The 23,791-nt window shown below is 39.7% G+C and overlaps 1 protein-coding gene across 3 annotated transcripts in view; it reads left to right on the forward strand.

Annotated features, from left to right (window-relative positions):
• hs3st1l2 (heparan sulfate (glucosamine) 3-O-sulfotransferase 1-like 2) overlaps positions 1-22,589 on the forward strand; it is a 36,040-nt gene extending 13,451 nt beyond the window's left edge. For 2 of the 3 annotated variants that reach the window (XM_005950583.3, XM_005950584.3), the window contains exons 2-3: positions 13,620-14,005; positions 15,183-22,589. In XM_005950583.3, coding sequence (XP_005950645.1) covers positions 13,751-14,005; positions 15,183-15,848 — 921 coding nt within the window. In that variant the 5' untranslated portion in view covers positions 13,620-13,750 and the 3' untranslated portion in view covers positions 15,849-22,589. Of the gene's footprint in view, positions 1-10,909; positions 14,006-15,182 lie in introns of those variants that run through there. The other variant, XM_042215589.1, reaches the window with a different exon arrangement.
• Positions 22,590-23,791: the final 1,202 nt, after the last annotated feature.

Raw genomic sequence — 23,791 nt, forward strand, 5'->3', positions numbered from 1 at the left:
CCCAAAGTCGTGTCCGTACCTTTTTGTTTACTCTCTGAAGTTGGGCATTTTAATATGAGGGCCTGAATTACTTTTGAAGCCTCGAGCGGTCTGCATCAAGTGCATTTTTTGGCACTCCCACACTGGCTTCATTTTTCAGCCCCAGAGGTTGCTGCTTGGAGGCGACAAGCTGAGCACCCTCGCTGCTCTGACACATCTTACTCATTTCTGTTTGTCTCACAGGTGAATTACTGTCTGTTGAATTCAAACTAAAAGAAAAGCGGAGATTCTTTTATGAAGTAAGGGACTTTGTGATTTGTGCTGCTAAACTGGGTATCCTTCTCTCCGTGTTGTCTTTAGGGTTTAACACTTTAGACACAAATCAGACTAATCGTCCATTTTGGACAACAAAGCCACCAACAGCCGGGATGGTTTATTACTGTCGCCGTAGGGCACCGTTTGGCTGCAACACCACACCAACTGTGGCATCATCTGTACCCACCACCACCCTGTCTCCATCCCCTGATTCCCCTCCGCACCTCCACAGCCTCTCATTTTATCTTCCCCTCCTCCCTCACCTCTGCGCTTTAACAAACTGGCGTCCCTGGGGTCTACTGCCCAGGTGACATCAGACTTAACAATCATTGCTGTGGTAAACTGCCAGCAGGAGCCCAAACACACCTGATGATGCTTGAAAAGCATTTTTTTTCTGCTATGGTATCCCTTTTTATCAGTCACTCACTTTCCTCTCCCCTACCTCCATCCATTAAATCCTCTTCATTTACAAAAACACCATCTGGTTTTTTTTTTCTGTACAGTTTGTAACCCAGAAAAACCACAGTTCAGGACCCAGTTAATATTTGGGCTCATTGGACCATGATGATATTGACCAGACACAACTTGCTCGCCCCATCTGTCAGCTTGCCCTTGTTCCAGACGCCCTTATGTACACAAGTTTAACACTCACATGTACAGCAAATGACACTGAATTCACCCAGAAAACTATTTGATTTATTTGTTGCCCTGGAGCTTCTGACCTTGTGAAGGGGGGACACACCCATAATCCTCCCATCACCCTGCTATTTTACACATCCTGCACCCCGCGACTGTCCCGCTTTCCTTCAGTGACAGTTGGTTAAATCCACTCTGACAGGTCAGACTCCTCTTACTGTCAGACCAAGCTGCCTGTGAGAAAGCCCACATATGTTATGTCTGATAATGTGGGCGTATCAGTGTGTAAACAAGGATCCTGGCAGCAAGGTGGGGACAGGGGTGTGAATTAAGGAGCATGTGTGTGGTCAGCGAGCTCAACCACCATTTTAATCCAATTTACCTCAAATAGCCATAAGTGAAATATCTGCTGTGGCTCTGCTGTTTTTCATTTGTTAATTTTCTGTGTTTATGTTTGTTACGAATACCTTAATTTCATTTCAACTTAAATTACATTATGAGGCAATCTGTTAGGTATTTTTGCTGAGACATAACAGTCAAAGGTTTTGATGCAGGACTTTCTGCCATCCTTCCTATCTGAAGGTTTTTTTGTTTTTTTTTTCAATTTTTAATATTTGCAACAAAAACATTCTTGTTGCAGATCCGTCAGGACTCTTTTCTCATAAAATTTCCATCACGTACCCCTTTAGAGTCACATTGAGTGTGCATGATACTGCCAGCATAATATGACAAAAGACAAGCAGCGAGTCCACTATAGAAGACCTGTGTGCAAGAGAGTGAAACAGGAAGGGTAACATGTCTCTTATCATGTACAGCTGTGGTCAGAAGTTTGCATGCATCGGCATGAATGTCATCGTAATTTGGGGCTTTTAATGATTTCTTTGTTGGAATCATTATACAGCATAAATCAGCATATACAGCAGAAATTTGAATACTTTAAAAATAAACAGTAATAGGATGCGTACGTTTTAATTTTGGATTTTCTGCACATGGTCTATTCACTTAAATCTTTTAAGTGATGTATTTTAACTTTACAAGGCTTACTAACATTTTTTTAGTCATCATCTCTTCCCCATCATAAAAAGCTTTTTGTTTCTTTGGCATCACTCATTCGACTGACCACTATTGAGAACAAAGGGAAAGTCCAAGGAACTCAAAACAAGTCCGAATTCCAAGATCATCAGCTCAAACAACTGTACTCAATACAAGTTTTTCAATTATGTCACCACTTTTCCAAGATCTGGATGAAGATCCAAACTGTTACCAAGTTGAGAGTAAATTTATTGGGATTTTCCAGAACAGCAAACCTAAAACTGCTGGAACACCAGCATCACGGTCCACCGTGAAGCAAGTTTTACATGTTTGAAGGAGTAAAGGTGAATCTTTCAACAGTCAAGCATGGTGGTGGCAGCATCATGGTTTTGTGTTGTTTTGGAGTAATTGGTAGCAGTACATTGCACAAGCAACTGGAATAATGAAGAACTACCTCCAAATCCCTCAATGTCACCTCAAAGCGGCAGCTAGATGGTTGGAACTTAGACAGGATTGGGTGTTCCAACAGGAAAAAGATCCCAATCACGCATCAAAAATTGTTTTGGAATGGATAAAGCAGGCTAGCTTTATTGTATTAGACTTCTGGAATGACTTTTCCAAACCCAAAAGCCTCATCCGAACTAAAAATTTGTAGACTTTGCTTTAAACCAATATAAGTGCCAGGAAACTAACCAATTTCAATGAACTCTGCCAATTCTGTCAAGAGGAGCAGTCAAATATCCAGACAGAATTATACCAGAAGCTTATTGATGTCAACCAAAAGTGTCAGATTGAGGTGAAACGTGCTCAGGGACATTTAACCAAATATTAAAGTATTAGTGAGGGTCTATGTATATGTTTGAACCTGGATTTGTACTTTGACTTTGACTTTGACTCGGTACAGACTAGAGAAAATCCAATATTCAACAATAAATTCAAACTTGTTAAAAATGTGTATCTTATAATCATTCCACCATTTTAAAAGAATGATTCAAGGAAATCATTAAATACCCCAAATTACCATGACATTCATGCCCATGATGACTGTGTGTAAACTTCAGACCCCAACTGTACCTGGGTCAGGAAAACACCAGCTCTCCTTCTCTCTCTCATCTCTAAATCCAAATGGCTTGTACCAGGCTTTGTGCCAAGTGGCCCAGAACACACACACACAGACACACAAACATGAGTGTTGAATGTATGCCAGTGGCAATGCCCAGACGCTCCGGCCAAAAAACCTTTTAATTAGAGCAAATTTACACAGCCCCTCCAAGCTTTGCTTTTCAGTTTGCCTCTCTCTCTCTCTCTAAAACACACACCACACACATTATTACAGAAACATCTTGCTTTTTTAATGCATGCACACACACAAAGATCCCTTTGATAAAACTGCATTTCCTAATCACATTCCCCCCAGTGCAGCGCCTGATAAAATAACAACAGTAGAATCCCAAATTCTTCCCCTCCAGACTCAATATTAAAACTCAATATTCATACGCCGCACATACACATCCAGACACACAGTAAACACACATCAGAGACGCACACTTTAGTGTTTGATATGGCTGACCCAGATTTTGGCGCGTGCATGGCTAAGGATGTGAGGAGGAGGGAGGATAAAGGAGGAGGGGTGGGGTTGGTAGAGGAGGGGGCTTACATGGGTGTAGTGCATGTGTGAATGAATAAGATGATAAGCGGGTGAAAGGTAAGTGACTGCCGGCTGCCGGGCCCCTTTTTTTAGACTAATTTGAAAAGCAGCTGGGGGTTGATGAGTAAAAGATGGACAGACATCAGCGAAGGTCAGCCTGCATGACACACTTTATTGTGTGTTCTGAAAACATCTGGGTTGTGAAGTCACACTATTAATAAATAAAATCTAATTTATGTTTGTTTGCTGCCCAGGCTACTATTAGACCACATTTGACACTTTTTGACACATTGTGTTCATAATTGTGTCGTTTCTGTTGTGTAATTGAAGTAAACACTTATATTCGATGAAATTTATTTCCTACAGAAAGCACTGGTTCCCCTTATTATACCCATTTGTTAAGCACCAGTTTGGTGGCATGTAGTAAACTTAATTCTGTGCATAATTCCTTTTTAAGTTTTCCCCTATTTCCAACTACTTTGCATGATTCATAAATAACCATTGTTTACCTTAAACTGGATATTCATGCAGCTTCTCTCATCACCCACTGTCAGGCAGAACTTTTCTCTGATTGGCTGCCTTTTGCAAACAACACAAGGTGGGAGGGGCTTCTGCTCTCACAGCTAGTTCTGTGTATGGGCATGTTAAGGATTTTCACTCTCACTGACATAATTTAGAGCAGTATAAATCCTGATCTTTTGGCTCACAGGGATTACTTGTACATAAGCTGCTCATTATTTTGTCCATGTTTAAATGAGCATCTACCACAGTAACAGTATATATGCAGGGGATAGAAAATAAGAAACATAATAGCTCTTAAGTGAGTGCAAACCAAGGCATGAACTTCTTACTAAATCTCCTGGGCACTCTCATACTGTAAAGCACATACAGCTCCTATTCTGCTTGTCAGGGTAGCACAGGAGCTATCCCTATCACCTATAGGGTGAGAGACAAAGTACACCCTAGACAGGTCGCCATTCACTCACATTGTGGGAAGAAGCCGGAACCCATGCAGGCATGGGGAGAAAATGCAGACACCACACAGAAAGGCTCCAACCAGGTGGTGGAGTCGAACTCAGGACTTACTTTAGGCAAGTCAATAGTGCTAATCACCAAACCACCATGCTGCCCACAAAACACATATATCATTTGTAAAAGGTATTTGAAATAGTTTAGGAAGTGAAACAAACTTTGTTAAAAAGTATCTCATTCTAGAAAACAGAAACGTTATGCTTTGTCAGCGTAAATAGTCTTTTCAAATATTGGCATTTTCCAAAAGCTGTCAGCTTCTAAGAGATTCAGAAATAGTAAACTCCTGCTTTAGTGCTTCCACACTCATTTGACTGTGGAGCTTTATTTTACTTTATTTTATTTAGTTAGTTTTAAGCTGATATGCACTGGTTGAGCAAAACAATTGTTCTGTACAATGCACGCATTAACTTCTTTAGTTAAGTTTAGGCAACTGTCTGCTTCTTGGGGTTTAGATTATAGTTTGAGCTACAAAAAGAAACAACAGTAACACAACAGTAACCTTGTTCTAAAGTCATGCTAAAGGATATCTACTGCATGCAAATGTAAAGCATAATAGTTCTGATCATATGTGATGAATTTGGAGATTATATCATCTCGGGATATTTTAAATAACTCTCATATGAAGTTTTACAGCAGAAACAGACCCAAGAGGAAGAGATAACAAGGGAGAAAAAGGATCCTGTCAAGAACCTCTCAGACACTTCTTTTTCACCCTCTGCTTCATCTTCCCATGTTCTCTCAGAAATAGATCAAATCTTCCGAGTTCAGCATTTTTTCCTCTGGCTGAGTACCTGGTGCAGGGTGCCTCAAACTACTCACACAGAAAAACAGAATGCCTGAAAGAGGTGAAACTCCTGAACTTCAATAGATACGGAAGAGGACTTTTCACTTTTTTGTTCACATCTGATGTTTCTTTCATCTTATGCATAAACTTTGAAAGATCTGGCAGCAGATCAGCTTCTATGGGGTTAAAAGGATTTTTGGGAAAAGCAAAAAGATGGACTTGAAGCATTCAGTCTTACTGTTTATTGTCTGAGGCTTCGAGGAAAACTGGCGGTCGGCGTGATCTGGAAGTATGACCGATTGCAGTCTCAGCTCCATCTATTTTGATTACAGACCCCCCTCTGAGTGTTGGCCATCTCCTCTCCAGGCGGGTAATGGGAAAGGGATGGGGAATAGGAACAGCCTTGTTGCATTTCCTTTGTTGTTCTGAAAGGCAATCAGCTCGGCGTATGTTCGCTGTAATCAGCAAGCGTGATTGGCTGAGCAGGACCTGGATTAAAGAAGGTATATAAAGAGACAGAAAACTAAGAAAATGTGTGGGAAGTTTGGGGTAAATGAAGGTGAAACCCAAGGTGAAAAAAGGAAAGGATGGTGAGTAGAGTCTGAAAAAGAGATGGATGGGGAGGGGGGCAAATGAAAGAAGAAAGAAAAGGAAGGAGGACAGAGAGAGTTTTATCAGACTTTCACAGCCTTGGTGATATGACAGGCTTGGCAATCCAAAGCGTTTCACCATGCCACCCCCTACCAGAGACAATCTTCCTGCTGCCTCACACACACAACAACTGTACCTCAGTCTCATCCTTCCCCCCTACCACCCATCTCCTCCCTCCCTGCCACCCTCTGACTCTCAGTACAGGATAATCCCTCCCCCACCCCCAAATACCATCGCTCTGTAAAAAGATATTTCCAGGGGCCTGGATCACTAGCAGTCACATGCTGGGTGTCTGCACAAAAGGCTAAGGCTCTGCACACATGCAGATGACACAAGACACACACAAACACACTCACACCAGAACTTATAAGACACTGGTACTCTCCCCAAATGCAGATGGAAGCATCTGCCTTTCACAGATAATTACACTCCACCCTTCCCCCTTTTCTCTCCTTTCCCCTCCATCTCTATCGTCTGCAGCTTGGCTAGATAACGTGTGTTTGTCAGTATGGAGAATTCATGCGTCATTGGCAATCTTGGCATTGTTGTTGTTGTTGTTTGTTCTCCCTTTGCATGCTGGCTAATGTGAATCACAAGAAGCGATGAGCGGGGAAAGACAAGGACTTGCAATGATTCATGTGAGGCTCATTGAGCAGAGCTGAGAGGCTGCTCATATGGTGCCAATAAAAAAAGAAAACAGTCCAGCCAGTTGCTAAACAGAAATCTCTCAGTTTTTTTTTAATCCTAAACTCATTTGCTTATTTTTATCATTAACAGGGGACTTGTGCATGCATTTTAATAAGCACTGAATGAAGAGAACATCCATGTTAGTTTTTAGTCAATTTTCAGCAAAGTGCAAACTGAAAAAAGTAATTTCAATCAGAACCACTGTAGTCAAAAAATAAATAGAAAATTGTGAGTTCTATCTGCATTCATTTTTACATTTGGTGTAGGTCCATTCTGGGAAATCCCCACCAGAGATGAAAAGCCAAAGCACATCAGCAAGACCCCGTCTCAATAAAGCAAGAATCAGTAATATTACATAATGCTGAAAGTCAGAACTGCATAAATGATGGAGCTAGAGGGGAGGTGGGTTTCAAAGTGGCTTGCAGATGTGCTGCAACTGTAGACTGGCTGAAAGAACCTACTATGAGTGTAGAAGGTATCAGCCGATGTGGGCTGTCACTGAAATCAGCTGATTGGCTGGGACTGTGGCTGAGCTTGACTTTGCGGCCACGTTGAGCTATTGTGTGTTTGATGTTTATCTCCATGAAGGTTTAGGTGGAAGCAAAAACTTTTCTCAGTAAAACTCAGCAGACATACCATTTATCCCAAAGATTTCTGTCTTTTAAAGGAACTCCGATTGCAAGTTTGCAAATCTGTCTGCAAGTAAAAGACTCAAACAAATAATTTAGAACCAAGAAATACATGAGCAATCTGAAAAATGGATTGCTGATTTGCCCTTTTTGTACTTTTACAGTGTTTTCTTTGGTTTACTTTTCAAAGTGTGCTCCATCACGGCATTGAGCCAAACAGCAATAACCTTATTTAAACCTTGAAATAACTTTTAATCAGTGCCGGGTTTTTACATCCGTGGAACTATTTCCCATTTCCAACTGCAATCCTGTGTCATTTTTTGTTCATCAAGATTAAAAGTTCATTGACTCAAAAATATTTCTGGGCGGAAAGGTGCGTTTGTGTTTTATTTATGAGCCGCTAAGAGGCTGCTGCAGGGCATCCCCATTAGCATGGTGCTGCATGTGCTGCTGATCCACATAAACACGCAAGGATTCAAACAACTCAGGAAGACAGAGTCAGGAACAGGCTGAGGAAACAAAGAGCAGAGGTGAGGGTGAAAGATGATGAGTGTAGGTGAGAAGGAGGGTAATAAGGAGGTGGAAGAGGGAGAGGAAGGTCACGAGGTGAAGTGGAAGTGAAGCGACTTGACAGCAGGGGAATATTCCAGCTTACAGAGAAGTCACAAGGGACTCGTGCAACCACTTAATGCAAGGCATGCGTGTCTCTGTGCAGCGCGCACACACATAAACCTCACTGAGGATTACTTTCTTTGTCTCGGTTGCTCACATAAATTGCACATGCCCTACACTGTGATTGATTGGCGTCAGCACGCAGTTTGCCACTTTACATCAAAATCATGACTGTAGGGAATCTGAATCAGGAAATCTTGCTACTTGCTTAAAGCAGCTAATGTATAGGAGCCGGGGATTTCAGTTGCTATTGGCTGAATTATTAGGGGCTGTAATCACTGAACAGTGTGAGGCTGGAGGTAATAGTCGACTCGAATGTTCTGGTTTTGTACAAAGCGATAAGACACCACAGGAATAATAATAATCACTGCAGATGCAACTTTTTAATCCCTGTGTAATTCTTGAAAATCTTGTTCATCTATCTGAGCTTGCAAAAACGGAGAATATATTTTTCAGTCAAAAGCTGGAACCGGTCAGAATTTGCGATAAAACAACAAAACAACATTCATTCAGCTCAGAGCTGCATATAATAATGAGTGATAACAGAGAGATCATTGTGGCATTATCTACAAATAGTTTGGAATCAAATGAGTAGCTTAGGGCTAATAAATGTGGTTTGTTAGCTGTAGTTTGACTAAAGTTGAACGAGTAGAATTTAGACTTTTTTGACAAAGTGGGCAGATTGATTCAGCTTTCTTTCTATGTCAGTGCTGACATAACAGTCATGAAAATGTACATTGAATATGCATTTTTTTGCACAGGTCTAAGATGTTTCTTTTTTATTTAAATTTACATGACTGTACTTAATTTTATCCAATCCCAGTGATTCTTTACAAAGAAGTCATCTAAAACTGCAGAAATGTTCCTTTGAACATTTTCTAAAATGAACCTGTTTACTCTCACTTCTGAAACATAATAATGAACGATGACGTCACCCACAACACCTACTTCAGCCGACAACATCCACACGTTGCTGATGTACATTGGGAGTCCCATCCACAGCCAGCAAGGGACGTGTGACGCCAGCGTCACTAAGCCAGAGGATAGCACAGAAGGTCGGGGTGCAGTTACGCTCCCTGAAGGTGCAATTAGTGAGTCGCTACAGGAACAATGCTAGACAGGGTTCCTCCTCTGAACCAGAACATTGTTACACTAATTAATAACTCAGTCGCGTCACTGCAACTTCAGCTCAACAACAACAAGAGCAGGAACAGGAAGAAGCTGTGTTTTAATTAAAACAAGTGATCGCTAAAAGTTTCCTACACAAACACAACATGACCTTTAATTTAGCTTCCCACAAACGCCGAAAAATAAAAACGAGTGTCTCTGGTTAAACCGCCATAATGCAATCCACCCGTCATATGACTGTGGTCATGTCATGTAATGCCTGAGTCTACATATATCCACACAGTTTTGCCAAAGCAAGAAACAAAGTTCTTTATAAGTGATGAAGCTGTTTTTCTTTACTGGATTTTCTTTAAAGAAAAAAAACATTGCTAGTTTTTGTTGTTGGCCTTCTTTTACATTAGTAGAAGGATTAATATTTCAGTGTAAAAGCACTCTGCAGCAAGAGCTGCATTCAAAATATCACATAAATAAAAGCTGAATCGACAAAATGTGGTCAAAGCGTCAAGCATGAAAGTGCTGAATGCGGGAAAAAATCTTGTGGAAGTGTTAAAAAATTACACAGCCGCCTTGTGCCAAGAGTGAGGCATCAAAATTTAAATATTACGTGTCAAAGTCAAATCATTTTCAGCAAAAATCAGATAAATTATAAATAGTATTTATAATCTTATGATATAACTTATTATGTATAAGTAAGCAATCGTTTTATGTAAATGGACCAATTATTTCAGCTCTTATTGTACGTCGTCTTCCTGTTTGTAAAACAACTGTCACAGTCTCACATGCACAGAATTTGGTACCATACAAATAAAAATCTTTTAAAATTTGTAGACTATATGATGATATAATAATAATGTAATTGGGCACTGCAAATCAAATGTGCGGGTGCTTTTAACTACAGTGTGAGAGCTTTGACATGGCTTCAATCAAATTCTTACCTTCTCCTGACTGGAATATTTCACTCTACAGTTGGAGTTGACATGTCAAAGCATACTGGTGCAAATTTACCAGCACTTTGGACCACCCAGTGGAGTATAATCAGGGTGATTGGATCAGTATCACTGCTCAAATTATAATGATAAATTGTTTGGAGATACAACGATATATAGTCTCCTTTTCCAGAAGTTTGTGATCATTTTGCCAAACAAAGAAGCTTAGTATGTGGGAACGCTGTTTTTACCCTTTGTTCGCTGTTTTTATATTTTTCTGTCTTCATGTTCACTTGCTGTTTTGTTAGGTTAAAGCATCTAAACTACTTTATTTTGTTTATTCACAAAACAAGACTCTTTCACAGTGTTCACTACATGTTGTTGTGGAACAAAGCACCGATGGGAGTCTTTTCTCATGTGCAACAAACGTCTTTGGAATTATCAAATGGACTGATTGTAGCATCAACAGTAGTGAATTTACTTGCATTTATTAAACCGCAAGAGGCCGTTGGCTTGAGTTGTTAAACATCTGATGCTTTTGTGTTGAGATCGTGCTGGTTTGACGAGCAGAAAGCAACACGTTTACTGGGAAAAAGCTCCTGAAATCAAATTTCTGAAATCAAAACAGATAAAAACTGAAGGAAAGTTTGTGCACCGAAATGCTATTCACAGCATTTGAGTTCTCTGGATTCTTATTTGCATACATGTCCACACAACATCCAGCAACAAGTAAAAACAACACCCAGAAAGCAGGTTATTACATGGCTCATATCAAAACATTTATAAAAAATAAAATAGAAACCAGTTAAACATGAATTTCTCACATAAGTCTCCTTAAATGCCATATATGCAGGTAATCTGCACTCATTTGTCACATCAAACTGGGAGGTGTGGAATGACCTTTTCAGCTTAATGACTGTGATAAAGTGGAAGATTAAATCTGAAATTGAACATTGGTGTCCAACCTCTACAGCTACATGTATAATACTAATTTTCAGATCTTGCAGTTTGTTCTCTGTGTAGGTTTTCAATCATCTTAGGGAGCTTGAAAAGGGCAATGAACAAAAAGTTGTTTAAAAGCTGATGGGAGTTATCCCTCGGATACTGTCCTGAGGGTCATTGACTAACCGATCAATAGCCAAGGTGTGAAAAAATAGCGTGGGTCATTTTCTTCACCAGGGTTCAGAGTGAAACCCCTGTGAGACCTTGCCTCACACTATCATGTGACCTATTGAGTTCACCTGGACAAAGGTGTTAGTGTTGAAGCTCCTGGGAAGGGATCTGAAGACTTCACTGCAAGTGGCTGATAGCTGCTGTTGTAAGCTTCCACTTTTGCTCAATGACGGTCTTTCACAGCGGACATAGACTGTGAATCCAGGGTGGGGTAAGTTTTCGCAGTGGCTTCACCTTTAACCCGCAGTGATGGGAATGGCCTGCACCTTTTTATTCACATGACCACGTGATGACTTATATTATCAGTAGTGGGTCAGTGACCTTCAGGTTCGTGCCCAAGGGAACAACCCTCACTCGGGTATAAATACCTGGGACTTTCCACCGCTTGGTTTTAAACTGAAGATATTCTTGGATGAAAGCTGAAATCTTCAAAGACTTAAAGAAGTAGAGTTGCCTCTTTTTTTAAGCTCTACAGACCTTGCATTATTGTTTTTACGTTTAATTTTTTTTTTCACTTCCTCACTTTATTCTTACCCCAGTAATATGAGAGCTACTTCAATCATTTTATTTTAAAACTAAAGCCCATAAGCATGCTTCGAACAAAACGATCATTATTCCTCCATCTGAGTATGTTTTATTCATGTATTTGTTTGGCACCCTTCATAGGTTATTGATCACTGTGGTCAGGACTCAGAAGTTCTGTAAAAATCCTGCTGTGAATCTGAAACAGTAACTATTAAACTCACATCTTCAAAACAAATTCACCACAAAGAACTGAAGATAAACTGCTCTTTAGTTTCTCCTTTGTCTTTTCTTTAAGAAGAGTTTTCCTGTATACTGTGCCTGGATACATATTATTTATTTATGTAAAGACAAAAAAGGTGGTGGTGGGGGGGGGGCACCTGCAAAGATATTTTTTTGGATGGAAGATCTCTGGACTCCTTTAGATACAGTAGTGGAAAAAATGTTTTCTTACAGTTAGAGGGGACCTAAAATGTTCATTGCAAGTTTAGCAACTCCATATTTTTATTCTTGGACTCTAGTAGCACAAAATCTAATTTTTATCTGATAATAGGCTTTGTTTTACATGACTATATGAGGTATATCTGCTCTCTTTGTCAGCATAAAGAGTCAAGAGTTGAAAAAACTGAACCTGAGTGTTTAAGGTCGTCTGAGGTCTGATCTCTCCCCCGACGGGGACTCCTCGTACAGACTCTGAACTCATCATTTGAAACCTTGTCTGTTTTTAACACGAGCATTCAAATTTTTATGCTAATTTAAAATCTCACCACCAGATTAAACTCAAACAACCCAATGAGACAAAATTCCACTTTCGGGATTTCAGGATCTCTGCGGCTCGTCTCCTCCACTGTAAAAATGGTTCCACTGAACTCAGATGGGTGTAAGCGCTCCTTAGGGAGACTGTAAACCCCATAACAGCATAAATTTTCAATGCATTTCCTCCATCTGCTTTAGATATAGATTAATATTTTAATATTTTCTGTCTACATTCATATTGCAGCCCTATATCTGAGGCTCCAAACCTGCACTACTTTGGCCTGGACTTGACACATTAGTGTGCAGAGCTGTCTCAGACATACTGTATGGGATCACGAAACAGTCGAGCAAGCACCATGTAGCAATGAGCTTTAGCTATGTGGGATGAAAAGAAACTGCACTGTGACTGAGGTCATAATCTGAGTGTTGCCGACTCGACATCCTTTCTTAAAGATTTTTATTCTTTTGGTGCAGATTCAACACACACACACATTCAAACGTGTCCATCTTCAAGCTAACGTGGAATTCCTAAAGCATGCAGTTATATGTGCAGTACATGCAGCAGACAGAAAAATGTACCACATTTAAAGTTAACCTACATATGATCAAAAATAGTTGCCTCATTGCACCTATTGTTCTATTTAAACTCTTATAAACCACTTATTAATAATACATTCGATTTTTCAAAATGTTTTTTTCATGCTTGAGGCTAAAACATTTTTTCCTTGTTTTGATCTGACTGCAGCTTCCTTGAGTTACAGTAAATAACAGCCTAAAATGTGTTATGAGGTTGCAATAAAAGTGATAAAAAAAAAAAAACATTAAAGGTCTTAGTTCAGCCTTCAGTTTTCATGCTGTTGAATTTTAATAACGATTGCTCACAGTAATTTATATTCAGACGGAATTAATTTTTGCTTATTTATCATCAACTTTCTTGACAAGTGTATCACTTTTCGACCTTTCTGCTACACTGGTGCTATTAAAGAAGAAAGTGGCAGAGTGAGACAGTAAAAGTGGATGATAACCTTTATTTTTTTCCTGCTTCATAGGTTGTCCAATTGAAGGGCTCCCTCCCGAGACCCCCCGCTGACTCATAACAAGCACAACGTACTGGTCCGGGAGCTTCATGAGAGTGTGCTCATAACCATCACTCCACCTCTGTGTGTGTGCGTGTGGCACCATGCTGTGGACAGTGCTACTAGCGCTGCTGGTGCTTCTGCTGCTGCAGACTCAGCTGTCTGTGTGCTTAAGGGAATTGCGCTCTGGGGGTTCCAGTTCTTCCGTCTACTCCCCTCCATCATCTTCTTCCTCCTTTTACAATGCTACCCAGCAGCGGCTGCCCGGAGCTATTATCATTGGCGTGCGGAAAGGAGGCACCAGAGCCCTGCTCGAGATGCTCAATCTGCACCCAGATGTGGAAGTGGCAAAGGCTGAGGTGATAAACAAAACACTTTTCACTATCACCAGCTGCGGACAATAATTATTCAGTTTGCACTTAAGCACTTAAGTGTTGTTAGGTAGTTTCATCTTCTCTACTCTAACGTCAAACTGGGATAAAATGTTCCCATTCAGAAAAATGTCTGTTTTCTTCTTAAATATATGATGGACGTCAAAATCTATTTTTATACGTGTCAAAAATTCATTTGTAGTTTTTGTTGAAACCCTTATGTGAAATCTCACATCAACATTTTTTTTCTTTTCACTTGTATATCCTTTAAAAAAAAATCTGCTTTTATTGAATTGTACAAATTTCATCAGTGTGCCTCAAAACCACCTGATGGTATTCAAAGAATAGCAAGGTCAACCTCCAGAAGCTCGCAGGATTTTGTATTTAGAGTGGCAAAACTCCAGGCCAAGAACCAGACATTGGTTGGCCATGAAAAATCTGAAAACTCCAAGCAAAGAAAATAACATAGTACTTGAAAATTAGTTGAAAATTCAGTAAGTAATAATGATTCTAACTGTGGATAGACCTTCTGTGTCTGAAAATATGTATTAACAGACTCAGCTCTAACAATATAGAGCTGCACTGAAGCAAAAAATTCAATCTCAAGGTAATGGAGCTAACAAAATGCCCCAGGTGCAAATATATACTGTAGAAGTGTAAAACTCTGCACTCGGAAAGTTGGAGATGCAACTCAGGCAAGACCAAGAGGGCACAGAGGCGGTCTAATTATCAAATGCGTGAGGATTTTCTGAAAGTTTAGTTCAGGCCAAACACGTACTGCATCTTCTTCAGTGCAGTAAAGAAACCAGAGCAAAGAGAGTTGAGTTTCTGTGTAGTTTGTCATGTACATTTGTAAGTATGATGAATGGTGACGGGCCTGTCCTGAAAAGCTGCACTGAGAGAAATCCTAATCAGGATAGTTTAAAATGAGGACTATGAAGTTAGAAAACTGGTGCCAAAGAATAGATTGGTTTAGACAAGATTGGGACTAAATGAAGAAAAAAGTGTTTTAGATGGTAAAAAGGTTTAGAAATTATTAGATGTCCCTAAAATTTCCTTTTAAACAAAAATTTCAAAACAACAGTGTCAACAAGTGGTATAAAAATGAATGAAGACCTGCTTTCCCCCATCTACATCACTAAATACCTTCTGCATCCTCTGACAGGTGCATTATTTCAATGTGGAGGAGCACTACCGCAGAGGTCTGGCCTGGTACCGAGCCCAGATGCCCTTCACAGTCCCAGGTCAACTGACAGTGGAAAAGACCCCAGGTTACTTCGCAGCTCCTCAGGTTCCTGCACGAGTTTCAGACATGAACCCTGCTGTCCGCTTGCTACTCATTGTCCGGGACCCAGCTGAGAGGCTGATCTCTGACTACACCCAGGTTCTGCACAACCGCCTAACACGACACAAGCCCTACAAGCCCCTAGAGGAGCTCCTACTCCACAAAGGCCATATTGATCCTGGATACAAGGCACTGCACAGGAGCCTCTATCACCAGCACCTTGCCCGCTGGTTGGAGGTCTTCCCCAGGGAGCAGATCCACGTGGTGGACGGAGATGCGCTTATTCGGGATCCCTTCCCTGAGCTGAGGAAGGCAGAGAGGTTTCTGGACCTGCCGCCCAGGATCAACCCAAGCAATTTCTACTACAACACCACCAAGGGCTTCTACTGCCTCCTGTCGGCTGGACACGACAAGTGCCTGGACGAGTCTAAAGGCAGGCCACATGCTCCACTGAGTACCCAAGCCTTGAAGAAGCTTTGTCGGTACTTCAGAAAGCCAAACAAGTTATTCTTTGAAATGGTGGGGAGGTCATTTGCCTGGTGCTGATCCACTGAGCAGAGCAACAGTGACGATGAAACGCCTCCTGAACAGTGCCGACACATTCAGGGACGCAGAGGGAGAGATAAAATGGTGTTTTTCTAGCTAGATGAGTGGGAACGTTAAAAAAAAATCTCTTTTTGTTGATACCTACTCAGGTATAAATGTGGCCAACATGTGCAGCACATGTGAAGAAAACAAACTGCTGATGTTGAACCCGTAGCCAACATAAACCTTTACCAACACCATGTTGGTGCCTCCAGGGAAAACCTCACTTGCTGAAGCTACAACAGCCGTGCCATACACAAGTCTGAAACTGAAAGTACAACTAACTCCCTGTTAGTTCTCGTGTGTGGGCCGTTAAAAGAATATGTGACGACTTTGATGTGATGTAGAAATAGATGAATGGTCAAAAGATGGTCGCGTTATTGTTGCACTATGAACTCCAGTTGCATAAAAAGTCAATCAAGGTTCAATGCAAACGATTTTAAAGAGAAAACAAGTCTTTGCTTTGATTTTTCTGAACAACTGTAAAACTTTTTGTGTTGGTTAAACATTTTAATTTTTTCCTCATGGCTATTTTGGGCTATTTTACTGAATAGATGCTCACGAGTTCTTTTGGAAGAGGCTCACTGAAAACCTGCTTTTTGCTTTTTTTTACGCTCAAGGCCAGCATAGTGCTATTGCTAGTTTGTGTTATTTTTTAAGATGTCCTTCTAATAAATGTCTTCAGTGGTAAAGTCTGTTCCCTGAACTCCAGCTACGAGGTTTAAAGGGATTTAAAATGTCAAACATAAAGACACGGTGATATAGGCTCACTGACAGGCCTCTCTGGAAACACCTCTCCCTCGAAGTGGATGAAGATGTTCCCTGTCAGTGTCTATTGAACATGTTCTTTACATCAAAGATCAAAGCAAGCGTACGTCTCTTTTCATTATTAAGTTATTCCTGTGTAGGTGTTACCTTCAGTTTCACCACCACACCGCAACGAACGACACCTGTAGGTCACCAGAAGGGCTGTTCAGTTCCTGACAGTATTCAAGGCCAAATGGTTTTCTTACCTTAATCCAGTTCATCTGGAAGGGCTTAAAAAGGCTGACAAGTCATAGCATCAGTACATAAAATAAAAGCCTTGTGATTAAAGGATATCCAGGGTGCTTTTAACCCAGACATGTCTTTAGTTTGATGTTAGTTTGATGCACTTTCAAAGTACATTCCACAAGGCAGAGTTAAATATAATTTAATTTAATTAAGTTAAATTGTTCAATAATTTAGAAGTAAAAGGTATAAATCTGTAAGTGTTTCATTGGATAACAACTAATAACAACTGTGTAGTAGCTGCACAGCATTTCAGATCAAAGCAGTATTCTTTTGTACCTGTCTCTACAGTTCCAGTTTACACAAAAGCTCCTCCTAGAGCTAATTACTGGCCTTCAAGGTAGCTATTTGTACCCTCAAAAGCAGGTACTGAAAGGTTTACTAATAATGAAGATGGCAGAAAAAAGACAGAAAAGCAAAGAAGTAGACTGGAGGCTGTGGTTTCTTAGAGCTCTGACTGTGGATCAATCGCAGCTCCCATAAATGGAAGATCTCTCTGGTACCCCCTGGAGAGAGGATGACAAACAGAGAAAGAAGAAGGAAGGATGGGACACAGAAACAAGTACAAAGATAGTAGGGAAGGTAGGTACATTATAGATAAACGGGAAGTGTTTGGGGTGTCGGCCAGCATCAGAATATCCTAATTTTGAGTGCCAAAAAGATACACGTATGTTTGCAATATTAGGGTGCAACGTAAGTTATGTGAGTTGCTGATCATAATTTGGCAGTAATATGCTTCTCTAAGAGGGTTAGTGTGATACAGATAAATTCCCTGTGTAAAGGGTACCTTAGAGGTCAGTGTTTTGGTGGGCTTACCTTATCGTTTGAGAGTGTAAAGGTGACGAGGGTCTCTTCAGATATTTTGTCAGGACAATAGGATATGCTATATATATCCAGTATAGCATATCCTAACAACTGAGCACATGCAGATTTAATACCTCATTTAAATTAAATATGATAATTATTCTGCTATTAAATATTTATTTATATTTATATTTATTTTTTATTTAAATATTTTATTAAATAGTTTCTAGAAAGGGACTGTGTGAATATTTTAGGACTCACTGTGTTTGGCTGACTGCACTGTACACTCCTGGGTATACTGAAGATATCCTTTCTCCACTGTGAGCTGAGACGGCCCCTCTGCTAACTGTACCAGATGAATGGTTGTGTGTGCTTAACCTCCTAAGACCCAAACTCTTTCATGGCATGCATTTTTAAATTCTCTTTGTTATTTGAGCTGTTTGGGACCTGATGAATATAAAAACAAAGAATTTCCAGGTTTTTTTTATACCTGATTTTATCTCTGACAAAAATAAGATTGACATACGAGGACATTTGTTTTACATTTCAATCAAACATTTGCAGTATAATGTCCTCGTAAGTGGTTATCAGGCCCTTGTAGAGTAAAATTTTATATTTTGGTCAAGACATCCCAAAATGTGATGTCCACATATGTGGACGCCAGGTCCTAGGAGGTTAATCAATTGAATAATACAGTCAAAACATGGAAAAAGCTAATTCAGATAAACTAGTCACCACATGAAAAAAATGATTTCTTAGCTGTTGTTTTACACCATAAACAGCTGCTTTCTGTAGCTCAACACATTGTGAGTGACACTCAACGCATTCTTCTGAACCAAAACATGAGCTGAAACAGGCTACTATTTATTTCAAAACACCAAGAAAAAATTCCAAGAGGAGTTTAAAGCATCTTATTTAGTGCCTGGTTAATTTACACTGTAGCTTAGTGTAGCTTTAAATCAACCATCCCTGCATTTCCTTTTTTTTCCAGTATTGTGTCTCTCTCTTCTCTTGATACTGCACCTTCTGCACACAATCACATAACAACACATACTGTGACAATCTTTTTACTTGAAAATATCTTGAGGAGCTGCTTTTTGTTTCCCCACTGATACTAACAGTCTAGTCCATATTTTACTTTCTTCAAGGAAAAAGTCATGTGGAATCCTTCACGCTTTGTTAGAATGCATGAAGTTTTTTTTTTACATTAAATAACTTCAGGAATTTACAGGTTTGAAAACTATAGAAACAAGTTGAAAAAGAATTTCTGAATTCTTACCATGTAAGCTGTCCCCGTTTTGTGTGGTGCATTTCAGGCACTGCAGAATATAATGGGAGCTGAAGGCTGACCTCTGGCTGTCACACTCCCACCATCCTCGGGAGAAAACTGTAAAGAAGGAGACAAAGGGAGATGTAAGAATAAACAAATGATTCTTACTCTTTGAAGATGTGAGGCAGCGCTGGCTTTCATGTGTTCCCACAGAGGCCCACATTCATGTGGACAATACATCTGATGTCACTGTCAATCACAGAAATCTTTACTTCATGTGCTGGAGTTCCTGAGTTTGCAGCTGCTTCATAACCAACTTTTTTTTTTTACCTGAAAGTCTGAACATCAGGTTTATTTTAGAGGATTTGATGGACAAGGTGAAGGAGTAATCTGCCATCATATTTGATGGTAATCAAAGAGTTCCTTTGCAGATATTTTACAATAATGCTGCTCCTTGTGGCCACATGATTAGCTGTAAGGATGAACATTTTCATTAGTCCACCACTTTTCTCCTGGTAAGGCCATAGCAATGGGTCAGCAATGGGTATGACCAAATCTAGACCCAGAGGCTGAGCTTCTGGGTATCTCTAAAATAAGAAAGTGTGCGACATTTCAAGTCACAGCTGTCTTCAGTTTTGCAAAAAAAAAACACATACTTTGTCCTCTGAAATATAATCAGTTCTTGTTCTGATTATAATGTTAGATAAAGGCACCTTTGATAGCATATTTGCAGTGCTGGAACCTTTCATAACACTGAGAATTTCGAGTAAACTGTGGCTCACTGTGCACATGAAAGTGGTGCATTTCACACCCGAGCACATGGTGTGATCCTCCTTGCTATCAGTCACACCCTTTGATGTGTACAAATATGGCAAATTCAAATGTAATTCATTACTTGTTGTGCACTTGCAGTACTTAAGACTGACACAAAATCCCTAGGTACAACAGTGTGCCTCTGCACCATTTGGGAACTACAACTTCACACAATAAGAAGAAGAATTGTGTGAAGTTGCTACAAAGCTACAAATGCACTGCAAAAAACAAAACAAAGAAAAAAAAACAAAAACCACAATAGAAAACATTTTTCTCAGGTTTCATGGGCTTTCTGATCATTCTCACCTAATAAAGATATTAGTGTTAAATTAACCCACCCATGAGCTCAATCACTCAATATGTGACTAATGATACCAGGTCTTAGAGACGGTTGATTATCACTGGCTTGTTTTGTCCAGAACATTTTGTTTCCACTTCAGGAAAGTAGTGATATTACTTAGAAAGAAGACTTTTATTTACATTTATTTACAGACTTTTCATGCCTGTCCTTGCTGGGAAAAAGTGTTACAAAATGAGTCAAAAATGTTAAGTTTAATTTGTTATTATTCAGCTCAGTTCAGAGCCAACATTAATACAGAGAAATTATTAAAAGACAACAAACATTATACCAAAAAATAAAACACTGTGAAGGCGAGGTTAGAGGAAGAAGCTTGAACAATGATGAAATCAGACAGCAATGAGCATCAGGCCAAAAGAAGAACAAATTTGCACTTTTATATGCGATATGAAATAAACAAATAAAATAGGATCCAAAAGATTCAGAAGGATATTTGTTCATTGGAGACCTTTTCAAAAATGCAGGGATAATGTGGATGTAGATTTTAATCATCTAGGTATCACGCTCTGAAAAAAGTGAAAATGGAAGTCGATAGAATGTTGTGGAAAACATAAAGAAATTCTGGAAATTCATAACTGTACTTAAATACAGCACCACAGGACATTACGACCCCTCTTGTGCTCGAGGTGCTGATCTGCCTTTCTCTCCGTCTCCCTGCTACAACTACACGTGGGCGCGTATGGGCAGAAATACCTGCTTACCTCCTCCCAGGAGTAGGTGTGGCCACCTGAACTCCAGCTGTCTCTCATCACTATCAGCTGCAGTATTTAAACCCGGCTCTCCTTGTCGTTCACTCCCAGTTTGTTGTACTATGCTGTTGGTAGTATCACTTGGGCTCGCATTTCCAGTCTTACTTACCTTTGCTTGTAGCTTACCGTAGATTTATTCCTGGAGGGCCAGCTGATTGCTTGGGGAGAAGGCTGGCTCTAAGCCCATCTACAAGAACTATTGGTGAATAGTGGGAAAAGTTGGAGAGTGGAGCCTGGGGAGATATTTAGCATTGAACCTAAGAGTCAAGTTTTATGGAGATTTGGACTTTTGTGTTGAGCTCCAGGCTAATTAACCTGGGAGAGGAGCAGAGTCTGATTTGAAGGTCTGGCTGAACTACTTTGGGGATCTCGCTTCTCGAGTGATTTGATTCTTTTACTTCTAAATGAATAATCTGAGTGTGGATCCTTGCAGATTCATCCTGTGGAAGAGATTGAGCCAGACCCCCGAGAGTTTGTTTTTGCATCATTCTCACTTGTTCTGTTTGCAATTTCCTCATTAAAATCTGTAACCTTTTCAGAGCATCTGCCTTCAATCTTTTGGTTAAAAGAAAGGGTAACGCATGTATTTTGAGAAGCATCCACTGTCTGACACTGTTTTGAAAGATGTTTTGTTCCACGTTCATTTGGACCTGATAATGGGCAAAAAAATAATGAAACGCCGTGACTCAGTTTAGGTTTGTCGTGTAAAGAGAAAAGAAAAAGTGTCTCGGTGTATTCGAGAACTGTCCGCAAAGGTCAGCCCTGTTAGCAATGTAATAAGATCCTGTGAGCCACCACACATCCGAAGCAACGCGTTTCATCATTTCAGAGTCATTACACCTCTGAGTCAGACATAAGTAAACAAAAGTTCAGAAGTATCTGTGATTTTTTTTTTTAATAAACTGGCCTTCTGTTCCTGTCACCCAGAGAGGTGATTGATCTTCTGCCGTCTCATCACTCGTCTCTTCCATGTAATTTGCAGTTCAAAAGATATTATCTGACGCTTCAGCCTGTGGGAACTGCAAAAATAATGAGATGAGCACGACAATGAGGTGTTGTGGTGATACAAAACATAAAAACTAGCTTGTCATAAGGGATTATAGAAAAATAAAAAAGCACTGCAAAAAAATGAGGTTTTTAATGACTGGGTAAATACTTAGCTTTCTCTGTTTATTTGGAAACATAAGGCTAGAATAGACATTAAAAAATGGACAATAGGCATTACTTCTGAGTGTAATGCATATTGTTTATTTTGTACATTATGGTACCTATTATTGTCAAAAAGAAGAATAAAGTAGCATAAAATCATATGATTGTGCAGTTAGATCCACCCCTTGATCTTCATGTCTGGCATAAACACACCAGGATGACATCAAGACAGCGATAACTCAAGGCTTCCCATTGAGACCTAAGCTGGGTTAAGTTCATCTAAGTATATGGAAACAGCTATCCTTAAGCAGCCCTATGAAAAACGACGGGGTTATGGTCACAGTCATCAGTCAGAATGGCTGAGTATTTCCAGTTTGCCAGTCCAACTCTCACCAAGAAAACAAAAAGCATGTTCTCCAGAGTTTTGAATGATTTCAATAAACTGGTAGTGTATTTGTCATGGTTTGTGCAGGGAGGCGTTCCCAGGTATTGACATGAACCCCACATGTATTGTATCTTTATTTGTTTCAGACATATAAAACAAAAAACAATATATACACACTACATATATTTTCATTTACAGATACGAATATATATGTAGATATACACACACACACGTATGTGTTCAGATAAACAAAAAATATATAATGAAATAAAACAAAATCGTCTGACATAATGTAACAATGTTTGGTCTGAAAAGGAGTAGGAAGAAGTATGAACATACTTATTAATTCCTACCCCTGCTCAACATCTTATTGATCCCACATAATTCACCTAATTCCCATCATCACATACTCCACACGATACACGAGGAGAACCTATATAAACTTGGCTACCGTGATTGATATAATTTGGATATAATTTGATATTTTTATACATACAATGGGTGATCATCTTTATCGGTATCATATTCTTCCAAAATCAGTTTTCGAAGTATTTTCATGAACTTACTAATTCCTGAGCATTGCTGTAGATCTATAGTAAAACTATTCCACAGTTTTACCCCCATAAAATGCAATGAGGAACATGCGAAAAATGCATAACTCAAGCTCAATCAGGTCCCAAACCTCCAGACTCATGAGTAACACCTCAGACCAAGTTTTTTTTCTTTTCACTACTTCTAAGCACTGTACATCTTGTTCTCTATTGTGTGCCTTTTTCTTATTTCGGAATATATTTCTCCTATTTTGCATGTATCCCTCTTAATTGTTGAGCACCCATAATTTTGTTGTAGATGTACAATGACAACAAAGGGCTATTCAGTTCTATTCTATTCTGTATTCTTAGATAGAGGTTTGCCCTCAGATTGTCACAAAATATAGGCTTGATCAGGAATCAGAGTAGTGACTGAGAACTCAACTAATACTCTAGTATGGGAGAAAGAAAAATGGCAAATATTTAGACAGTGGTTGGGAAAATTAGGGAAAGGTAAGATGGTTTATGGTGGAGAGAGGACTTGGAACAGAAGTCTGAGGACATCTAGTGGATGAATGGGGTATGACAGGAAGCAGGAGCGAGGCGGATCAGAGTAACTGATGGGTTTGTAAGCAAAAGACCAAAAAGATGCCATAGTTGACCTTGTGTCACAAACAAATATTAGATATTTTCTTTTTTTATTCTCTAGGAAAGTTTTTGCTCTCATGAGAGGTGTGTGCTCTCCCCAGCTGAGCTGAAAACTGCCAATCACTGTATGAGGTTTACTTAACAACTG

The sequence above is a fragment of the Haplochromis burtoni genome, unplaced genomic scaffold (genome assembly GCF_018398535.1).
Source record: "Haplochromis burtoni strain Fernald_Lab_line unplaced genomic scaffold, NCSU_Asbu1 Contig_767, whole genome shotgun sequence".
Lineage (NCBI taxonomy): Eukaryota > Metazoa > Chordata > Actinopteri > Cichliformes > Cichlidae > Haplochromis > Haplochromis burtoni.